General features: G+C 32.7%; 2 protein-coding genes across 26 annotated transcripts in view; one reads left to right on the forward strand and one right to left on the reverse strand.

The window, feature by feature from the left end:
* The first annotated feature begins 6,764 nt into the window (after positions 1-6,764).
* On the forward strand, positions 6,765-8,276 carry LOC122524817 (N-alpha-acetyltransferase 20). Of its 2 annotated transcripts, XM_043647285.1 has the most exons (7): positions 6,765-6,821; positions 6,966-7,098; positions 7,220-7,244; positions 7,493-7,583; positions 7,711-7,840; positions 7,921-8,057; positions 8,132-8,276. In XM_043647285.1, exons 2-7 carry the CDS (start codon positions 7,046-7,048, stop codon positions 8,215-8,217), a joined length of 522 nt encoding a protein of 173 aa, XP_043503220.1. In that variant the 5' UTR covers positions 6,765-6,821; positions 6,966-7,045; the 3' UTR covers positions 8,218-8,276. The 2 variants fall into 2 exon arrangements, with proteins under 2 accessions (XP_043503220.1, XP_043503221.1); XM_043647286.1 differs by lacking the exons at positions 6,765-6,821; positions 7,220-7,244 and having other exon boundaries at positions 7,034-7,098.
* A 77-nt stretch (positions 8,277-8,353) lies between these two features.
* The window catches only part of LOC122524814 (uncharacterized protein CG43867), a 134,726-nt gene continuing 124,844 nt past the window's right edge, over positions 8,354-18,235 (reverse strand). For 18 of the 24 annotated variants that reach the window (XM_043647262.1, XM_043647259.1, XM_043647267.1 and 15 more), the window contains exons 5-21: positions 17,965-18,150; positions 17,666-17,868; positions 16,861-17,098; positions 16,540-16,717; positions 16,223-16,459; positions 15,823-16,114; positions 15,460-15,733; positions 14,987-15,376; positions 14,696-14,914; positions 12,199-12,491; positions 11,763-12,096; positions 11,453-11,692; positions 11,246-11,382; positions 11,024-11,153; positions 10,732-10,941; positions 10,508-10,643; positions 8,354-10,435 (exon numbers count right to left, since the gene is read on the reverse strand). In XM_043647262.1, coding sequence (XP_043503197.1) covers positions 10,371-10,435; positions 10,508-10,643; positions 10,732-10,941; positions 11,024-11,153; positions 11,246-11,382; positions 11,453-11,692; positions 11,763-12,096; positions 12,199-12,491; positions 14,696-14,914; positions 14,987-15,376; positions 15,460-15,733; positions 15,823-16,114; positions 16,223-16,459; positions 16,540-16,717; positions 16,861-17,098; positions 17,666-17,868; positions 17,965-18,150 — 3,762 coding nt within the window. In that variant the 3' untranslated portion in view covers positions 8,354-10,370. The remainder of the gene's footprint in view (positions 10,436-10,507; positions 10,644-10,731; positions 10,942-11,023; positions 11,154-11,245; positions 11,383-11,452; positions 11,693-11,762; positions 12,097-12,198; positions 12,492-14,695; positions 14,915-14,986; positions 15,377-15,459; positions 15,734-15,822; positions 16,115-16,222; positions 16,460-16,539; positions 16,718-16,860; positions 17,099-17,665; positions 17,869-17,964; positions 18,151-18,235) is intronic. The other 6 variants (XM_043647271.1, XM_043647276.1, XM_043647274.1 and 3 more) reach the window with 6 other exon arrangements.

Consider the following 18,235-nt stretch of genomic DNA (forward strand, 5'->3'; position numbering starts at 1 on the left):
TGTTTCCTTTTTTTTTCTTTTTTCGACAATACGATTCATAAACGATTCGAAGATTATTAATATATACGAGTGGATTTGATTTTTAACAAAGATGAAATTGGACACGTTTATTATATAAAATTGGTTTTTTTTTTTTTTTTTTATTATTATTTCTTATATTTCCTGTCCCTATTTCTGAGCTCATTATTTCGGATCTTAAATATTTCGATACATCCTGTATATTGTTTTATGATTAACAATAATATACTCGAGTAATCAAGAAATACTTTAACAATTATATTGAAATTCATGTTGATGCTTAGGACAGCTCCTAATTTATCTATCTAATCCGCTACACCTTCCTAGTTATTATTCGCTATGCTTAAACAGACGTGTTGCGAGTAACGGTGTATCTACATTATAGAAAAGACAAGCTGAGAGAAGTTTGATCAAGAATCAAATGTGTGACCATTTTTATTGGTAAAAGAATTTGCGTTGGTTACGATTCACGGAAATTTGTATTTTTTGTGTTTAGGAATTTCTTATTTACTTGAATTAGATCGAGATGAAATTATGATCTTTCTAGCTAGAGGGTTCGTCGAATGATTTCGATTTCGTTCTATTTGGCTGCAAAGCAAACGAAGAAATAACCGGTTGATGCTTTGAACTGACAGCTAATTATAAAGACTTTGTTTAATATGTACAGTGACTCGCAAAAATCATTATTTGGACTTTCTCTTTCGCTGTATTTAACTTTACGTCAAAGTATAATGAATTGTTATATTAGAATTGTTAATATTAATGATACTAGTGTAGTTTATTTAAATATAAAATATTCGAAATTTGGATAGAGTAAAATTAAAAAGCTAAACTTTGTATAATGTAATTTTATTTACATTACAATGATCATTTTTGTCTATCACTGTACATTGGTACACGTCTATTAATCTATTTGATGGTTGTCTGTTGAACGAGTTAGAAAATCGATTAATTCCTTTTCCCAAGACCATCACTGTTTCTAACAGTTATTAAATATTTTTTTGTCGATAACGGTGCTAGCACTCATGAAGCTTTAAGGAAACGTTCTCGTTCGTTCATTTTAATTATTTATGGCCGATCTAACAACGCACTTTTCGCAAAGACGAATGGACGTTCATAAAATTATGATTTCTAATCATTCGAGTCATTCCTATGAACGTAATGAGTTCAGTTTATGATTCTCTATATGCATCGATTACCGTTCTTATGCACGCGTTCTTGCACGTATTTAATTAACTAGGTCTCAATACCAAATTTATCAAAAAAAAAAAACAAAACAAAATGATTAAAAATAATTAATAAGAACAATAGTTCAAAGAGTAGAATCATTGACGATTACGATGATAATGATAAAAAAAAATGAATAGAATAAAGTATGAATTACGGTATAAAATAACAATTGTTAAGTTTAATGTTATATAAACGTTGAATAATTAAATGATATAATCAAACTAACTAAGAGAAGGGAAGAGAGGAAGGAAGGTCATCGATCTTCGAGAGATCGAAAGTCTGACTGCGCTGCGTGCACCGAGCCGTGCATCGGTGACAGTGAAGAACACGCTTAGGATGACATTGACATTCGTGAAAGGCGGCAATGATCTTAGCTAACGTAACCAAGCTTAGTGCTAACGAGCCGGCAAACAGCTCGTTTTACGCGCATCTTTCCTTTTCTTTCTTATCCTATCAATGAAAATGGAAGTAAGTATATATATGTGGTGTATATATTCCTTTTAGAATACAATGCAGTACAGTTTTGACGAGTTATTTACACTTTCTACTTTATCTCGTTTACTCACGAATTATACTTTTTCTTTGGTTGCATTTCTATTCGATTAATTAATAATCAATGTCTAATTTGGTAATTAAAAAATGATCGGTATTATTTATTTAAGTATAAAAGTATTCAAAATTATTTGTTGAAAAATGAATCGATGAAAGGTTCAAGCCTTAGCATTCGAAATGTTTATCTGAAATGTGTCATTTATTTTTAAAAATTCGCGAAAGTTTTATTTTCTCTTTTCATACTACTATTATCAGACAATTTTGTTCTATCAAAGTTCTAAGGGATAAAATGAAAATATGAAAGAATTCAAATGTTCGTTCACATTTTGAGAATTTTAATCTTACCTTGTTTGTTCGATCGATCGATTAGTATTATTCTATGTTTTCTGGTTCTTCGCACCGAATGATTTCCTTTTTCTTTTACAAGTAAAAAAATGTCGAATAAAATTTGTCCCTTCGTATTTTGCTTCCTTTCGATGTATCCCTCGATAAAATCGTTCTCGGTCGTCTCTTCATGACCGTCTAATAATGCGAAAATCGTAAATCTTAGCGTTTACGAGACGCTCGGATATTTTACGACACCGTCAAATGGCTGTAACGAAAAATTTGTTTGCGTGATTTACAAGTTCTCCTACTTTTCTAATAATGGAATGATACTGAAGTAAAACAAAAGAAAAATAATATAACAAACACGTATGATTTTATATGATTTACTATTAAATTCAATGATGCATGAATAAAAAATGAAATATTGTCAATAAATAATTTAAAGTTAAAGATAACAAATGTTTTATCATGAAATTATCGGTAATTACCTTTTCAAAAAACAATACAAACTTCGTGTATCTTTTGGTATCCGTTATAATGGGTCTCGAAATATAAAGAAGAAATAATATTTCATCAATGATGAACGACTTCCTGTAAAACTTTGATCGTTTCGTCCTTGCGGCAAATTCTTCACGTTGGAGGAGAATTGTTCTTTTATTTCTCTAGTGCAATACAGAAATGATTCTCGCGTTAACCGTTTTCCGTTGGATTCCGTGCACGAATGGAGGAAGGAGCATCGAAGCGATGAACGCGAATATATCGAGAAATAATCTGGCACGAAAATGTGAAACCTCGATGAAAGTTTCCTTTTGTCTCATCAAATAGATTATCCTTTTACAAAGATATCACTATTTATCTGTAGATTAAATTCCATTCGAGATATAATCGTTGAATTTTTATTATTTTATTTAATGATATACTCTCTTCTATTATATCAATTAGTTGTAATGAAAAAGAATTTGATTTTAAAAGTATCCAGGACGAATGAGTATACTTATAAATATCATATATGTGTGTCTTCCTTTCTCCTCAGATAAAAACATATCTTTATTACTTCAGTATCCTCGTTTGTCGAAAGTTTTCTCAGAGTGTAGGTCGAGTCAGGATACGTGGTGGTTAACTTTACCACAAGTTGAAACACTTTGATCCTCAAAAGTGTATCACCACAATACGTACGAACAAATAACAAATTAATCAAATTTTATTTGATAAATTATATCACGATCAATGGATTATTATCCATCGTATAACAACGTACGTACGTTCGGGCTACGAGTTAACGAATGAATTCTTCTTGGTCAGACAATCTAAGGTATACTCTCCTGAAAGTTCTCCTTGTAACTTCTTTTAAAGACTCTTCGTGAGTGTTTCGTTGTCGTGTTCCTTTTCGTGACTGTGACTCCTTGGTCGATGAGTTATAATGTGTTTAAGACAACTACGAACCGCCCTAAGTGTAATACCTTCAGTTACATTTTCTGCACTACCATTGAATCCTTTAATTATGGGACTGGAAACCTTCTTCTTCTTCTTTTTCTTCTTCTATTGTCTTGACAAATAAAAACGGGACTCTGACCACGTTGAAAGATTTAGATATTAGCCTTCTTTTTTCCCCTTGACAGTTAATAATTTATCTTCTTATAATTTCCGGTGGAACATCAAGGTTGCTCGTTTATAGAAATCTCTAACTACTTTGTGAAATCCTTGCAAGAAAAGTAATTACTCGATTTATTTATCTTCTTCTATTATTATTTATTTGTCTTATATTTTCTTCTTCATATATAAATGGGGGGACAAATTAAAGAAATATTAATTATCTTTCATTTCGATCACAGTATACTATGCGAATGTTGGAAATGCACTGAGAACGAAGTGAGTCTGACCGCCCCCAATGTAGCTTCTTCTTCTTCTTCTACTTCTTCTCCCCATCGAGCGATTTAATAGTGGGGACTCCTAGATCCCTTCTTTTCTCTCTTACTATTTCTATCTCTCTTTATTTCATACATATAGATACACATACACATACACATACACGTACACATTTCTAGTCTCTTCGTCATTTCGCAGCCCTCTACGTCTTTCCTTTAGAAAGACACTATCTACTTTCGTATCTTTTCTTCTTCCTCTTTTCCTTCCTTTCTACACGTTCCCACGAAGCTCCTCTTCCATGGCTCACCTACCTACCTACCTACCTCTTCACTCATTTCGAGTTATGTTCACGGAAAGTGGAGACTCGTGTTGATTTGAATCTTCGTTACAAAAAAAAAAGAAAAAAAAACAAACGAAACCTCGCCTTTCGACAAAATACACTTAGTGTCAAATGTTAATTCGGTAATTTCTAGGTTGTCTTGAAAACGATCGGACTATTTATTTGGTTTTTTTCCTCAATGTTTCGAAACTTTTCCAATGTTGTTGTTTCTTTTTTTGGTCACAAGTTTCTTCCTATTTCCTACCTACGTTAAAAGTTAACTCTTCGCAGAACTTTCACGAAAATGAATTGTATGGAAATGAAGAGACAATTAAATTCGAGATATAATGCATCTTGTCTTCGGTCTACGGTATTTTACACAGAGAAAAAAAAAAAGAATTAGGACAGAGTCAATTGAACGAATCTGTCTTGTACATCAAACTCATCTACATGGCTTACAATAAACTTGAACTTTCAAAATCTAATTCTAAATTTATTATATATATGTAAAATTATATTAGAGTATGTTTGAACAAAATGTGTGTAATCTGTTTTAATACTCATATATACGTCATTATATTTTAATTTCCTTCTCGCGAAAAATTGAAGTTTAACTCTGATCCAATCTTTAGACCCGTCGTATAGTTTTCAACTATAAATAAAGAAAAATTATTTTTCGTTTGTTCAATTTACCAAGCCGTACTTGAAACGTTAACCGATGTATTTCTCGCAGAACGAACGACGATTACTCTCCAGCGTATTTCCAATGAAGATGTGCATCGAATCGCACACGCGATCTCGTACGCTCAGCTAACTTTTAGCGTGTTGTAGAAATAAATTTATTATATTAATCTGCATAAATGCGAGCTCGGTTAGAACGAACGTTAAAGCTAGCTGTTTATATCGCCGTAATTAAAAGGTTCAACCTTTTTTTCTGAGGGATTATTAAAATTACAATTTTCTTAGAAGAACAAAAAAATTAATATATAATAATATTATTACAAATGTTCGAATTTATAATCGGTTAAAACGTGTATTACGTTTAAGTACAGTGTAAATTAATTAAACAGCAACTCGTTTTTTGAAAGAATTAATCATCCCGTTAATAATAGGTCACGTTTCAGAGAAAAAGAAAAAATAATATTATTCCAACGAGAATGACTCAATCTCGTGTTGAAAAATGATTTATGCTAATCCTTTTTCTAGAATTAAAATGAACTCGTACGCTTAGATAGTAAGCATATGGTATCTAAGTAATTAGGGAAGGAACAATTATGATTACGGTAAATTTTTGCACGTGCGTAACACCTCGATTCTCTTTCTTCCTTTCTTTTTCTCTTTTTCTACGATAGAATTACAGGAACGTGTAATACTGTCTTACATAGAAACAATGTAACGTTTCGAAAGCATAACGATGCTATCGAAATTACAAGCAGAAAAATTTACTTAGAGAGACAGGTACAGGCTCGTTTACCCGAAAATATATGTATGCATAGTACTTCAGCCAAAAGTTTAATAGCTTCACGCTCGGTCTCGGTTTTTACCTGGAAACTTAACGAACGAAAAAAAGTCAGCCTCTTTTTTCCTCATCTCGTTAGAAATAAGATGCAAATTAAGTAGGATGCTCGCGAAAATTTATTAACGTACTGTTTTAATGACGAATACAAAGTGGGCCAAAAGTTTTTGTTTCTTTTTCTTTTTTTTTTAGATACACATCATTATATTAACTGATTGATGGTATGAATGAGTTTTAAGATATTTCATGTTTTTTTTTTATATGTATATTTCTTACTTTTGGTTTAATTATATTATTTTTATATTATATAATTAGTATTTTAAATATAGAACATATACATGTGGGGGAATTGGAAAGTTGTAAAGGTAAATGATGAAAGATATTTATGTAGGGTTGAAAATGAAACGGACAGGTAAGAAAAGGATATGAAATAATACAAAAAGTAGAAAATATTAGGCGAGAAAAAAAACAAGTGACTTGAAATAAAGCTCGTGGTTGAATAAAGTAATAAAGTAAGTAAAGGGTAGTTAATAAAGTAAAGTAAATAAGTAAACAATAATAGGTAAAAATGATAGTTAAAAATTATTTGAAAAAAAGAAAGAAACAAGAATAATATATTGGATTCCTATTATTTTTTAGTACGCTAATATTATAGAGAAACTCTCTCTCTCTCTCTTTCTCGAAAATAGATAGTCTTCGCTTAGAAGGTCATAAAACGAAAAAAAAACATACATTTATTGTCTCCAGATTTTCAACAGGATTTCCGGATTTTTTATACATATAACATTAAATTTCAATTTCTTGCTTTAACTCATTGCTTACTGCTTACTATTCATGCAAATGCAAGGTTCTTTTTAAAAAATAACCAATAAAACTAGAAACCGAATAAATGTTACTAAATCTGAAAAGTCTCTAGATAAAAATTATATTGTTGGCAGCCCTGAGTGTTGATATTCAATTTTTGACAATTTCTAACCAAGTGTGTCGTATTGTGTTAAGTATAATTTTAAATAATAATTTAGATGAAGAAATAAATTTTATTAACATTTATATTTAAACAATAGTAAACGACGTGTTAATTAAATTCTATTAATCTACCTTTCTTTTTTTTCTAATGAAATATTTCTCCATTTACAGATAAGTTACTCGTATTATTGTTTCGTGATAAAAGTTTTATTTAGAATTATAAAAGGACCTTATTTTTTTTCTAAGAAAAGATGACTACGCTGAGACCCTTCACGTGCACCGATTTATTCAAATTTAATAACGTGTACGTAAGTTATACGAGATATTTCAAACGATATCACTTTATAACCTAACTTTTTCTTTTTCATTACGTTTCGTTTTAGCGTGCATTTGTATTACTTAATTCTTTTTATTTTATTTTTTAGGAATCTAGATCCACTTACAGAAACAGTATCCTTTTTATTTCAAATATTAATTAAAATAATTTCTAATATATATATATATATATACAGCTATTATTTTAGAATTATATAATAATGTATAATGTATATATATATATATATAAATCTAAACGCACGCCATACATGGGTGGGTTGAAAAGTATTGAGCCTCCCAACATAGAAACAATTTTTTGTTCTCGGTCAAGCTCACTTATTATTTGACATCCTATATTTTCCTTTAATTTTTTATTTCTATAGTATGGAGTATCCTTTTATATGCAATATTTGGCACACTGGCCGGAATATTTCCAAGTTGCTGAATCACCAAGTGGTGAAATAATGGGCTACAGTAAGTGCAAAGATTTCCTTCCATGGAATAATATTTGTAATTTATATTTTATGTGCCGATTTAATAAAAATGACACCATAATGTATTTCTATAGGATTATTATGTTCTTTTTAATATTATTTTGTAGTTATGGGAAAGGCGGAAGGTATTGCAGAAAATTGGCATGGTCATGTAACAGCTCTTACCGTTTCACCTGATCACAGAAGACTTGGTCTTGCAGCAATGTTGATTAAATTTCTAGAAGAATTATCGGAAAAGTAAATTTTTGAAATAGAGAAAGTTTTTTAAATTAGAAGCAATAAACAGGAGAATAATTACATGTGTACTTCGTTTATAGGAAACAGGCATACTTTGTGGATTTGTTTGTCAGAGTTAGTAACAAAGTGGCTATTAAGATGTATCAGCAATTGGGTTATATTGTGTACAGAACAGTATTAGAATATTATAACGGAGATCCTGATGAAAATGCTTACGGTAATTATTTAATTAACAAGATAAAAATGAATTTTTTATACGTTAATTTAATATCTTTTGAATATATTTTCAAGATATGAGAAAAGCACTTTCAAGAGACGTGACTAAAAAATCTGTAATACCATTAACGCATCCTGTTAGACCAGAGGAGGTCGATTAATCCTAAGGTATACTTGCATATTTGTGTATTATTAAAAATAAACAGGAATAAAAAAGAAACATTCATTATATTGCATCAATTAATCTTACTTAGTTTCTAAGATGATTTCTATTAAATTAAAAGGTAAAGGTACAGGTTTTCTCTTATCCGCAGATTCAAGCAGTTTATTTTGCTTTTCTGTACAATAGTACAATATTTCCTGCTTGTCACCGCTCATCATGCCTTTATGCGCCACTTTATGCGAATAAATAATAAATAGAAATGTAAGATGGTAGGCTTAGTAGAATACTATAGACAGCCACCTATGACATACAGGTTGAATAATTTTTTCATGACAATTGTTATTTAATGGCTGTCTTCTTCTTCTCCATATTGACTCTACTACATTTAAAAACTTAAGCCTAATATATGATATTTACAGAATGAATGATTTCACTGCATCATGATACAAAGGTGCTAAGCACCTACATAATAGTATTTAGTTTGCGTATTATAAAAATTAAGGACAAAGTGTCGTTCTTGCATATCTTTGTACTGTTTCCAGTATTTTTTCTGAGGATCTCGAATAATTTATATAAATCTTTAATGCGCCAAACGAAGCTGTGCATAGATATTATTTATTCGTCTATTCTGCTCAAAGGGATGAGGCACGATCATACTCAGCCTATCTCAAATAATAATATCAAATTATAGAAGTTTTGTACGTATTGTACGATCAAGCCCTACTTCAACTTTATATATTTGCTTGTGTTTTACTAATGAGAAGGAAGACATTAACTAGTTACGTAGGACATACGTTCAAGCCGGGTACAAAACTTCTATAAGAGAGAATATTAAATTAAAATTTGAATAATGTGTATTTCTTTTGCGTTTGTGTCTTCTTTAACTATGCAGGAACGATGCTAAAAATGTTAAATAAAATATGTTCCCCTTTACATCTATTTGGTCGTGTCTTTATATAAACAAAAAGATATTCGTTTACATATTAAATAAATATAAACTATGAGACTAGCTATTTTATCAGAATTATATAATAATACAATATATAAGAAGTTTTGTCACATTACTTTCGGTATATAGAAAAAATCTTTTCCGAGGTCCGTCGTCGAAGTGATTGAAAAAACGATAGCTTCACTTTATATTCCTTATTCTCGTCGTCGTTCGGTATTCATAATCATTTTTTAACAGATAATACGATACGCGGAAGAAAAATTGTCAAAATGTCTCCAAATCAATAGCATCTCAAAAACATCTTTTTTTTTCTGTGCTCTGACAGTATAGGAATTCAGTTCAATTCACACCGTTTTTGTTAAATTGATTTTTCACATACGAGTTGTACAAAAGCTGTTGTATTATTACCGCACTTTGTTTGACAAGAAGTATATTTTCTTGTCTTTATTTATTTTTTTTATTTATTATTAATTTTTATTTTTATTCGACATGCTCTCTCTCTCTCTCTCGTATCAGAGAGTAGTAGTTATCGCATATTACTTTTTCTTTATCTGCGTATTTCTTTTTTTTTCTTCTTCTTATAGTTATTATTATTTTGTTTTAATACTAAATTTCTAAACACATTCAGTAATTCTGATTAATATATATGTACATAGTACGTGATACATCACATAAATTTAGTATTTTATACTAGAGATTCGTATTTGGTATATAAATACGGTAGCAAAACGTTTCCGCACGATGCTCAGCTTTTTAACATGAAATTATTCGATGTAATTAGACATACTAATTAGGCAGTGTTACAAATCGATTCGAGTAATTTTCAGTCATTCTGTTGCACCATATATACACATGGTACATGGTCTCTCTGTGCTATATGCGCCGTTAAATATTTACATAAAAGTCATCTACAAGCTTCCATTCTAATTTACACAAAACACAACCAAAATAATTGCTGCACACACTGCTCTCTCTCTCTCTCTCTCTCTCTCTCTTTCGTTCTAGTGCTATCCGATATACCATTTGCACAAATAGTTTGTCTGTTATTTTCTTTTTTTTTTATCCTTATAATACAGTAGATTATATCTTTGTATATAAAGTTAGTGCCTTGACAATCGGTCAATCGGTCAATCGGTCAAACTTTGATAAGTCAGTAAACACATTCTTTCACACCATTCTCAAATATAATCCATCCAGTCTTTTTAAGGTCTTTGGTGATCTGGAGTTGATTTCAAAATATCCGGCTGTGTTGGAAGACAACTTGAACCTAAAATAAATGTTGTCAAGTAATAATCTTATTCTCTTTTCATTGAAATAAGATAAATAATTCTTTACAAACCAGTAGCAGGTCTAAGAGTCGATTTTATAGATCTGTGTGAACCATTGCGTGTTAAAGTATTCATTTGAGGGGTGCCAGGTAAAGCGTGTCCAAGTGCATTCATGTAATCAGCTATTAATAGCGTTATCTCTAATATCTGTAAGCGACGCGTACATTATTTTTCTTTATTCGAAAATCATATAATTTAAATTATATGAAAATATGTTCTTTTTAAAATCGCATACCTTCGGTTTGGAAAGAGCGAAAAGAAGTTTTTGTTCCGCGGCACCCTCGTCTGGGCAAGCAACCAGCATGAAATCATCTAAACAGCCTCCAAAAGTGACTATATTTGCGTAATTATAACGGCACATTACTGCCATCGTTTGTAATTCGAGTAACGTTACGCTATCTTCGTTAACTGCTATCCAAACTGTTACCGGATCATTTTGTTTCAACTGGAAAATATTATTTTCGATGATTTATCATGTATTTTATTATACATTTAGATTATTTTTTCGCATCAATGATAATATTTACTTTAGCTTGATAAAGTGTAGCTCCGAAAAAAGGCCACTTTCTGGTACACGTTAAATATATACGAACACAATCTAATACACTGCGTCCTCGTAAAGCGATCCATTTTTCTTGAAGTTTCTCCTGCAATTCTCTGCATAACAATTTTTTATTTATGTATTAATGTTTAAAGATTTATCTCTAGTAATATCAACATGCATTTAACAATCATTCTGTTACGTATACCTCAATTGATCACCAGTGATGTTGATCCGATAGCGTATTGGAAAAAATTTATCTAATGCTTGATAAACTAGATGATGAGGATTACTTCCAGGACCGCTTCCACGTGCTTTGTCGTTATTGTATTCCCCAAAATCGATCTGCAATGTAAAGAAACATAAAAACAATCAAGTGGCTCGATGTGAAAGGTGAATTTTGACATAAACAGACCTGTGCCATCAATGATGCAAGCTCAAAAGCAAGATCACGGTTCAAAGGGAATTTCCCTTGTACTACTTGTTGATTTACTTGATAACACAGTAATAATCTTTCCCTGTCGGTTTCCATTTTAGCTGCTTGTCTCCAATAACATCGCGATTTGTACGTCAATTGTATAACTCTAGTATTTTCAAATTTACCCGATCTTTTTTCGCGCAAAGCTGTCTCCCATTTCGAAATAATATCACAAAGCTGAAATAAAATATTAATATAGAATGATAATTTGTCCTATAACGTATAGTTACATTTCTATATTTAATACCTTCGCTTGAAGATCGATAAAATGTTCGAGATCTTTTTCTATAGGATCATCACTGAATAATGTAAAACCCGACTGATGTACGTCCCGACAACCAATCTCTTGATTTAACGTATTTATAAATTCCTCTATCGTAGTGCTACCATCGAAACTGACTACTTGATAAGTGCCATTTAAGAAGTGAACAGGTATAGCATGTGGCAAGGAATGATGGTATGGATTTTTCATCAATATAGAAAGTACTTCCATACGTGATGGTTTAACTTCCCTTCCACCGTTCTGCAGTGTTCTTTCCAAAGCTCTCTCGCAGTAGGCTGCGTATTTACCACATTCCGTTCTAAAGACCAACCAAAGAAAGAAAGAAAGAAAAAAACAAGCATTAGTAATATCATCATCGAATGCAATAGAAAGAAAAAAAGAAAAAAAAGATGATATTTACTTGCTGTCAGCATTCCTTTGCAAGTGCAACTTCAAATACCACAAAAGCCGATTGTTCCTTGGTAGAAATAGCGAGACTGCCAGTGCAAGTAGCTGCCATCCTTGGATAAGAACGTACTGGGCAGGATTAGTTTTGCAATCCAAGATAGTCGATGTAGAGTGGCCCTGCGTGAGCGGAGGACTGTGAGAAGACGAGGCCGTCGATTGTGCGTCCGCATTTTCACCGCTGCCATTTGCCGCGGGACTTTGCGTATCGCAGGTGAAGAGCGATTGCGTGGCGCAGAGGAGGAGCTGCTGCAATGGTATGCTGGCATACTACTACATCCCTGTACTGAACCATACCTATTCTATCGTCTACGTCTTCTCGATGAGACGTTAATATCGTCAAATATTTTTCTTTTCTCAATATATTTATTTATTTCTTTTCTTAATATTAGAAACTTTCATTTAGCACGGATTTTTTAATTCATCAAAAATAAACAATTTGAAATAATATGAATTATGACATGAGATATATATATGTTTATATATATATGTATGTGTGTATATATACATACATATATATACATCTAATGAATAATCTGATTTTCTATAATAATTGTTCGAAATATAAGAAACTGTAACAATTCATCGAGTCTCGTGAGACTGTATTTTGTTTAAAATGCAATGAACCCTTTGTTTGTTTTTTTTCTTTTTTATCAATGGCAAGTAGTTAGTATATTATAATATATGTGAATGGGGAATCGAATTATATTCCAAACGTAACTCTATATGTTAATCACAATAAAAATGCATGGACCGTAAGATCGATGAAATTAATTAAATATGGATGTGATAAAAGCGCTTTTAAAAGGCCATGTGAGTCTGATTTCTTTTTCTATTTTTCTTTTTTTTTTTTCTCTTTTTTTTTCCTTTACGTTGTTTCTTTTTTTTCCACAGATTTGAATGAGAAAGCATTACCCTTCCTTGCGCTCATTTTTATTAATTTAAGAAAATGAACGTGATTTTTCTTTTTTCTTTTTTTTTTTTATTACTTTGCCAAGCTGTATAAAAAATATACATGTATGTATATGTATATATATATATATACATGTACATTCTCTAAGACGATGCGAATTTTTGATAGAATTTTATATTTTGCATACTACGATGAAAGATTTCCGTAAAAAATGATTCACTAATGGAAGATAACTAGCCTTAGTTATATTTTATCGTAAAAAAAGATAATTTTAATAGTTTGTTTGTTTTGTTTGTCTGTTTATTTGTTGGTTTGTTTGTTTGATTGATTGATTGATTGATTGATTTGTTTATACGGGCGATCAAGATCTAATTCTCTAAGCAGCATTCAAACAGAGAAAATATCTTAAAATATGAGCTATTGCAGAAAAATAAATAAAAGAATCGTTTCAGATAGAGAGAAAAATAAAACAAAACAACAATCTAAAAAAGATGTTTTTCTGTGTGTGGTTCTTATGTACACCAACATACCATTCTGCAAGTGTGTGTGCCGCAGAACGTATTTTGACAACTATTTTAATATACTATATATATATATGTATATAATATATGATGCGAAACGCTTTTTTATATGATATTGAAGAAAAACAAAAATAGAAAGAGAAATGCAATCTATGATTAACAAAGAAAAGAAAAATTATGGCGTTTGCACGATGAGAAAATTGTCGAAATATGTTCGGCTCACATGAAGGGCGTCGGGTTGGGTGAGGTGATCGGGTATGATGTATAAATATTAAAAAGTACGATTCGTATAGTAAAAACGTAAAAAAAAAAATGGAAAAAAAATATATAGTCAACAAACCAAAAAAAAACTTATTATAAATTAATAATATGTCCAGAAGAAAAAACAAACGCATGCGGTTTAGAAGTATATATATATATAGATATATATAAAAGAGCCTATAGGAGCAGAGCACACTCAAAGCGGCAAATGAAAATGAAATATGAATGAATTGTTAAAACTAAAATTCTTTTTTTTTTAATTTTTTTTTCTTTTTTTTTTCCTTTTGTTAAACTTCGTCAAGTATTATGGCGAGAAAGAGAGAAAGAGAAAGAGAGAGAAAAAACGCATGGCTCTACATGGTTAATCGAGTAATAAAGTTAGTTTTTCTAAGAGATAGAAAATAAAAAAATAAAAATAAAAAAAAAGATAAGTATTTTGATATCTCGCTTAAGTGAACTGAACGATTACGTATAATACTTGACTAAGCGTACCCAATGTACCATTTTTTTCTTTTTTATTCTTCTCGCACAGAAGCACATTAAAATTTCGAACGTGTATCACGATGCAGAATATTTCTTTTTTTTTTTGGTTTACAGAACAAAAGCTACTCGTACGAGACGAGTTAACATATATGTGTATATGTATATATGTATATATGTATATATATGTATATTCGCACGATATTTCGCACGATCCAGTCAATTTGAAAAAATGGTACAGGGCAAAGAGTGTTTGTTAAACAATAAGCAGGACTTACAACGCGCGCAGTACCCAGCGACACAAGTCTGGCGGCCTTTTTTACCTGTACGCCCAAACGGTGTTGTGTGTGACGACTTGTCTGCTTTACCAATGCGCATATAAATTCCGATTGAAGTTCAGGCTGATCTAGGCATTGCTGTAACGCATTTTGTGCCAGGACCACGTGGTAATCAATGCCTGCTTGTTCTACCGCAACCGACATAAACAGCTGACAAGCCTATTGAACAATACGATTTTGGTAATGTTGTGTATCAAAATACGATACACTTGGGGATTTGCTAGCACCAACCTTGAAAAGTTTAATAGCTTCTGTTTGCAAGGCTTCGGATGTCAAACTAGTTAACGGACTGGTAATATTTTCCTTCGTATGAAGTAAAAGAGGATGTCTCCAGAGTACACAGCTAGGATCACCGTCAGTCTCCATTAACCTTTGCACCAACTGTTCGTATTGAGTTCCCGCGCTTGGTCCACCACCCGAGACAACCGTCAAGTGGTATAACCAATTGTCTTTATCCTGTTTGTGAGGCATTAACAGATACGTAGGACCTTGATGCGTTGGAAAGATTCCAATCGTTCTTTCGTGAGGACACTCGGCATCTCTTTCCTCGCTATCGCTGTCTGACACGTGCTCCACTTCCTCCACTCTGGCGTCTCTCATATTTATCTGACCAATAGGATTCTAAAAAACATAATTAAAAAAAAACATACTTGATATCCAATCGTTAAAAATGTTATCACTGATATATAAATATGTACACTTACCGTATCGTTTGGGCACTTAAAATACAGGAACATTTTTCCAATGAGAACGCACCAGCACTTCTTGGCGTGGCCATTTTTGACTTTAGTCAACCAGCCCTGTATCGTAGGTTTGTTATCTTCCTTACTGAGAAGTAATTTAGTTGCGTTCCGCCTTTGTACATTCTGTAGAACTCTAATCCAATCTTCCATCGTCGCAATGCAATCCGCAGTTAGATAGTAGGTCTTCTTGCCGGTAGAAATTTCGAACGTAGCAGCACCTTCCGCCCTATTTATCCTGTCGAATAAAGAAAAATATCGTTAAACACTTTGACAATAAAATAATACACAAATAACATTATCAAAATGACGTGTTATCATATTTACCTGCAAACTTCATCCAACACAATTTGACCCTGAGGTTTTCTATTGACGTCATTTTGACTTTTCCAATAAGTGAGCACTCCGTTCTTTAAAACGAACCATCTCTTACGCCAAGTTTTCAACTTTCCACCAAGTTTCGCCAAGTGTCCAGTCTTTTCTAAAGATTCCTGTTTCTTAGGACTTTCACCGGAAACTCGCATCAAAAGACTGGGCATGCTCGACTCGAGAGACGTCGAGCTCAATGCGTCAGGTGGTATGGCATAATCTTCTGACAAGCCAGATTCAAGTGAGGTATCTGTGAAAAGGAATATTTCGAAGTTGCCGGGAGTTCGATACTTTCCAACGAGAATAACAGAACTAACTAGGACAAACAAATAGAAAAGATCATTATCTAGAAACTCACCACGTTTTACGCTTTTGCTGGGAGAGCCACTGGAGCTTCTTTTCGCTGGACTTAAACTGCTAGTCGTTTTCACGCTCTTCGATGGACTACTCCCACTACCGAGAGAAGAATCTGTATTATCTGAAGAACTATTGGTAATTCTAGTATTGGTTTCCGTTTGATTCGGATGTTCTTCACCGTCCGAACTGTCATCGGAACTGTCACCAAACGGCATTGATCTGATTTGGCTAGCACGTCCTACAAACACAAATCGAAACAATATAGTATCTCAATTTAAAATTGTAATTTAATTTAACGGTAGTATGTGTTATATTTACCTTTAACAGTAGCATATACAGGAACCGATATATCGCAATAGCCTTGAGAATTATGTGCCGTTAAATTATGTCCAGTAGTAGCTTGAGAATGTTTCGATGAACTGGTTGTGTTAGTCATCGAAGATGGTGCCGATTCTTCGTTCGTTGGTGGACCGATGCCAAGGCCACCGTCTGCCACCTACGAGAAGATATACGATTGTGTACAACAGAAAATAGAAAGAAAGAAAGAAAGAAATATAATTTAAGGACAAAGTTTCTCAACTCCATCTTCGAAGTTGAGAAATACTCGAAGAAACATAGGAGTCTCGTACGAGACGTTACCTGATATATCTTTGCTTCCCAACTGGGAAATCTATGAAGAGGCGGTGTAGGTGGTCTGGGACCTTGTCCACTGTTCTGTCCCCAATTCATTCCTTCTCTACTTGGCGTATAAATCTCCGCGTAATCGTGCACAGCCTCAGAGCTACCACTGTCTCTACCACTAGTCTCGGAAACGCCTGGTATATTGGGCAGCATCACCAAATTTTCCACAGCTGCCGCTAGCTCCTCGGAGAGTAAGCTGTTGGAAAAAAAAATGAACGAGTAACAAGGATAGAATAATTTTAATAAAAAAAAAAAAAAGAAAAAGAAAAAGAAAACAGGTATTTAAATTAAAAAAAAAAAGAAAAAAAACATCAGAAATATAGAGAACGGATTATTTGTCTGATAATCAAAGAAAGAAATTAATAAAAGGCACGTGCACGCGCGTGAATTGTTAAGCGTGATGTGTATCATCGGATCGGTAAAATAGATTTTCGATCGACAGAAGAATAGAACGGAAAAAAGAAAAAGAAAAAATGAAGAAACAGAAGCAAGATTTCGAAAATGACACAAGTCGAGAGATCCCCGCAGGAAGTCCCAGGACGTTACAGGGTACCACGGTTCGGAAAGTCGGGCGCCGCTATTACGTCGTGAGACCTCCCAAGGAGAATCAGGGTACGTTTGATCAACGACGAATTCAAATGATTAGATTGGCAAAAGTCTGGTGATCTATTAAGAACGGATAATGGATGATACATAGTAGGAAAAGTAAGGAAAGTTATTAAATTGGTTTCTAATTTTGATAAGAAGATGAGAGCTGCTCTACCTCGAATCCATGTTGGTGGTTGGTATTCCACGTTGAATGGTTCCACACGCGGAAAGATGTCTTCTGTGCTTGCTGCCGGTCTGTGGTTCGGCTACGGAACTTTGAACGTTTTCCGGTACGGTCTGAGGTGTCCCTTCTAAGCTTTCCGATCGTCTACGCAACGTTGGATCTACTTCCAAAGAAAGGGATGCCCTCGTTGGTGCCTATGAACAAGAACAAATTCGTTTTAATAGAATCGTACGTGATTTTAATCACTGAACAATATACGTTTTATTTGTCCACATCGTTATATTACTCACGGGTGGTTTCAAACCGATATTTGTTATGTGATTACGCAATAATTCCAATTGTTGATTGCACTTGTTATTCTGCTCCCTCAAATGTTGATTCTGTTGTTCGAGTTCCCGTAACTTATTGGTAACCCATTCCTTTATTCTAGCGGCTTTCGCCTCAACTTGTCTCGCATCTTGCAGTCTTAATTGTCTCTAAGAACGATCGAAGATGACAAGGTAGAAGATAAAGTACGATAAGGTCTTATCGAATTTCGTAGAAAGAATTGACGATAAAGTA

This window comes from Polistes fuscatus, unplaced genomic scaffold (genome assembly GCF_010416935.1).
Source record: "Polistes fuscatus isolate 324 unplaced genomic scaffold, CU_Pfus_HIC Scaffold8, whole genome shotgun sequence".
NCBI lineage: Eukaryota > Metazoa > Arthropoda > Insecta > Hymenoptera > Vespidae > Polistes > Polistes fuscatus.

What these genes read in the sequence shown, in the direction of transcription:
- LOC122524817 (XM_043647285.1), top strand. Translation starts at nt 7,046, where the DNA reads ATGACTACGCTGAGACCCTTCACGTGCACCGATTTATTCAAATTTAAT. An exon ending in CTAGAAGAATTATCGGAAAA is followed by an intron (nt 7,841 to 7,920) that starts GTAAATTTTTGA and finishes CTTCGTTTATAG; the next exon opens with GAAACAGGCATACTTTGTGG. An exon ending in TCCTGATGAAAATGCTTACG is followed by an intron (nt 8,058 to 8,131) that starts GTAATTATTTAA and finishes TATATTTTCAAG; the next exon opens with ATATGAGAAAAGCACTTTCA.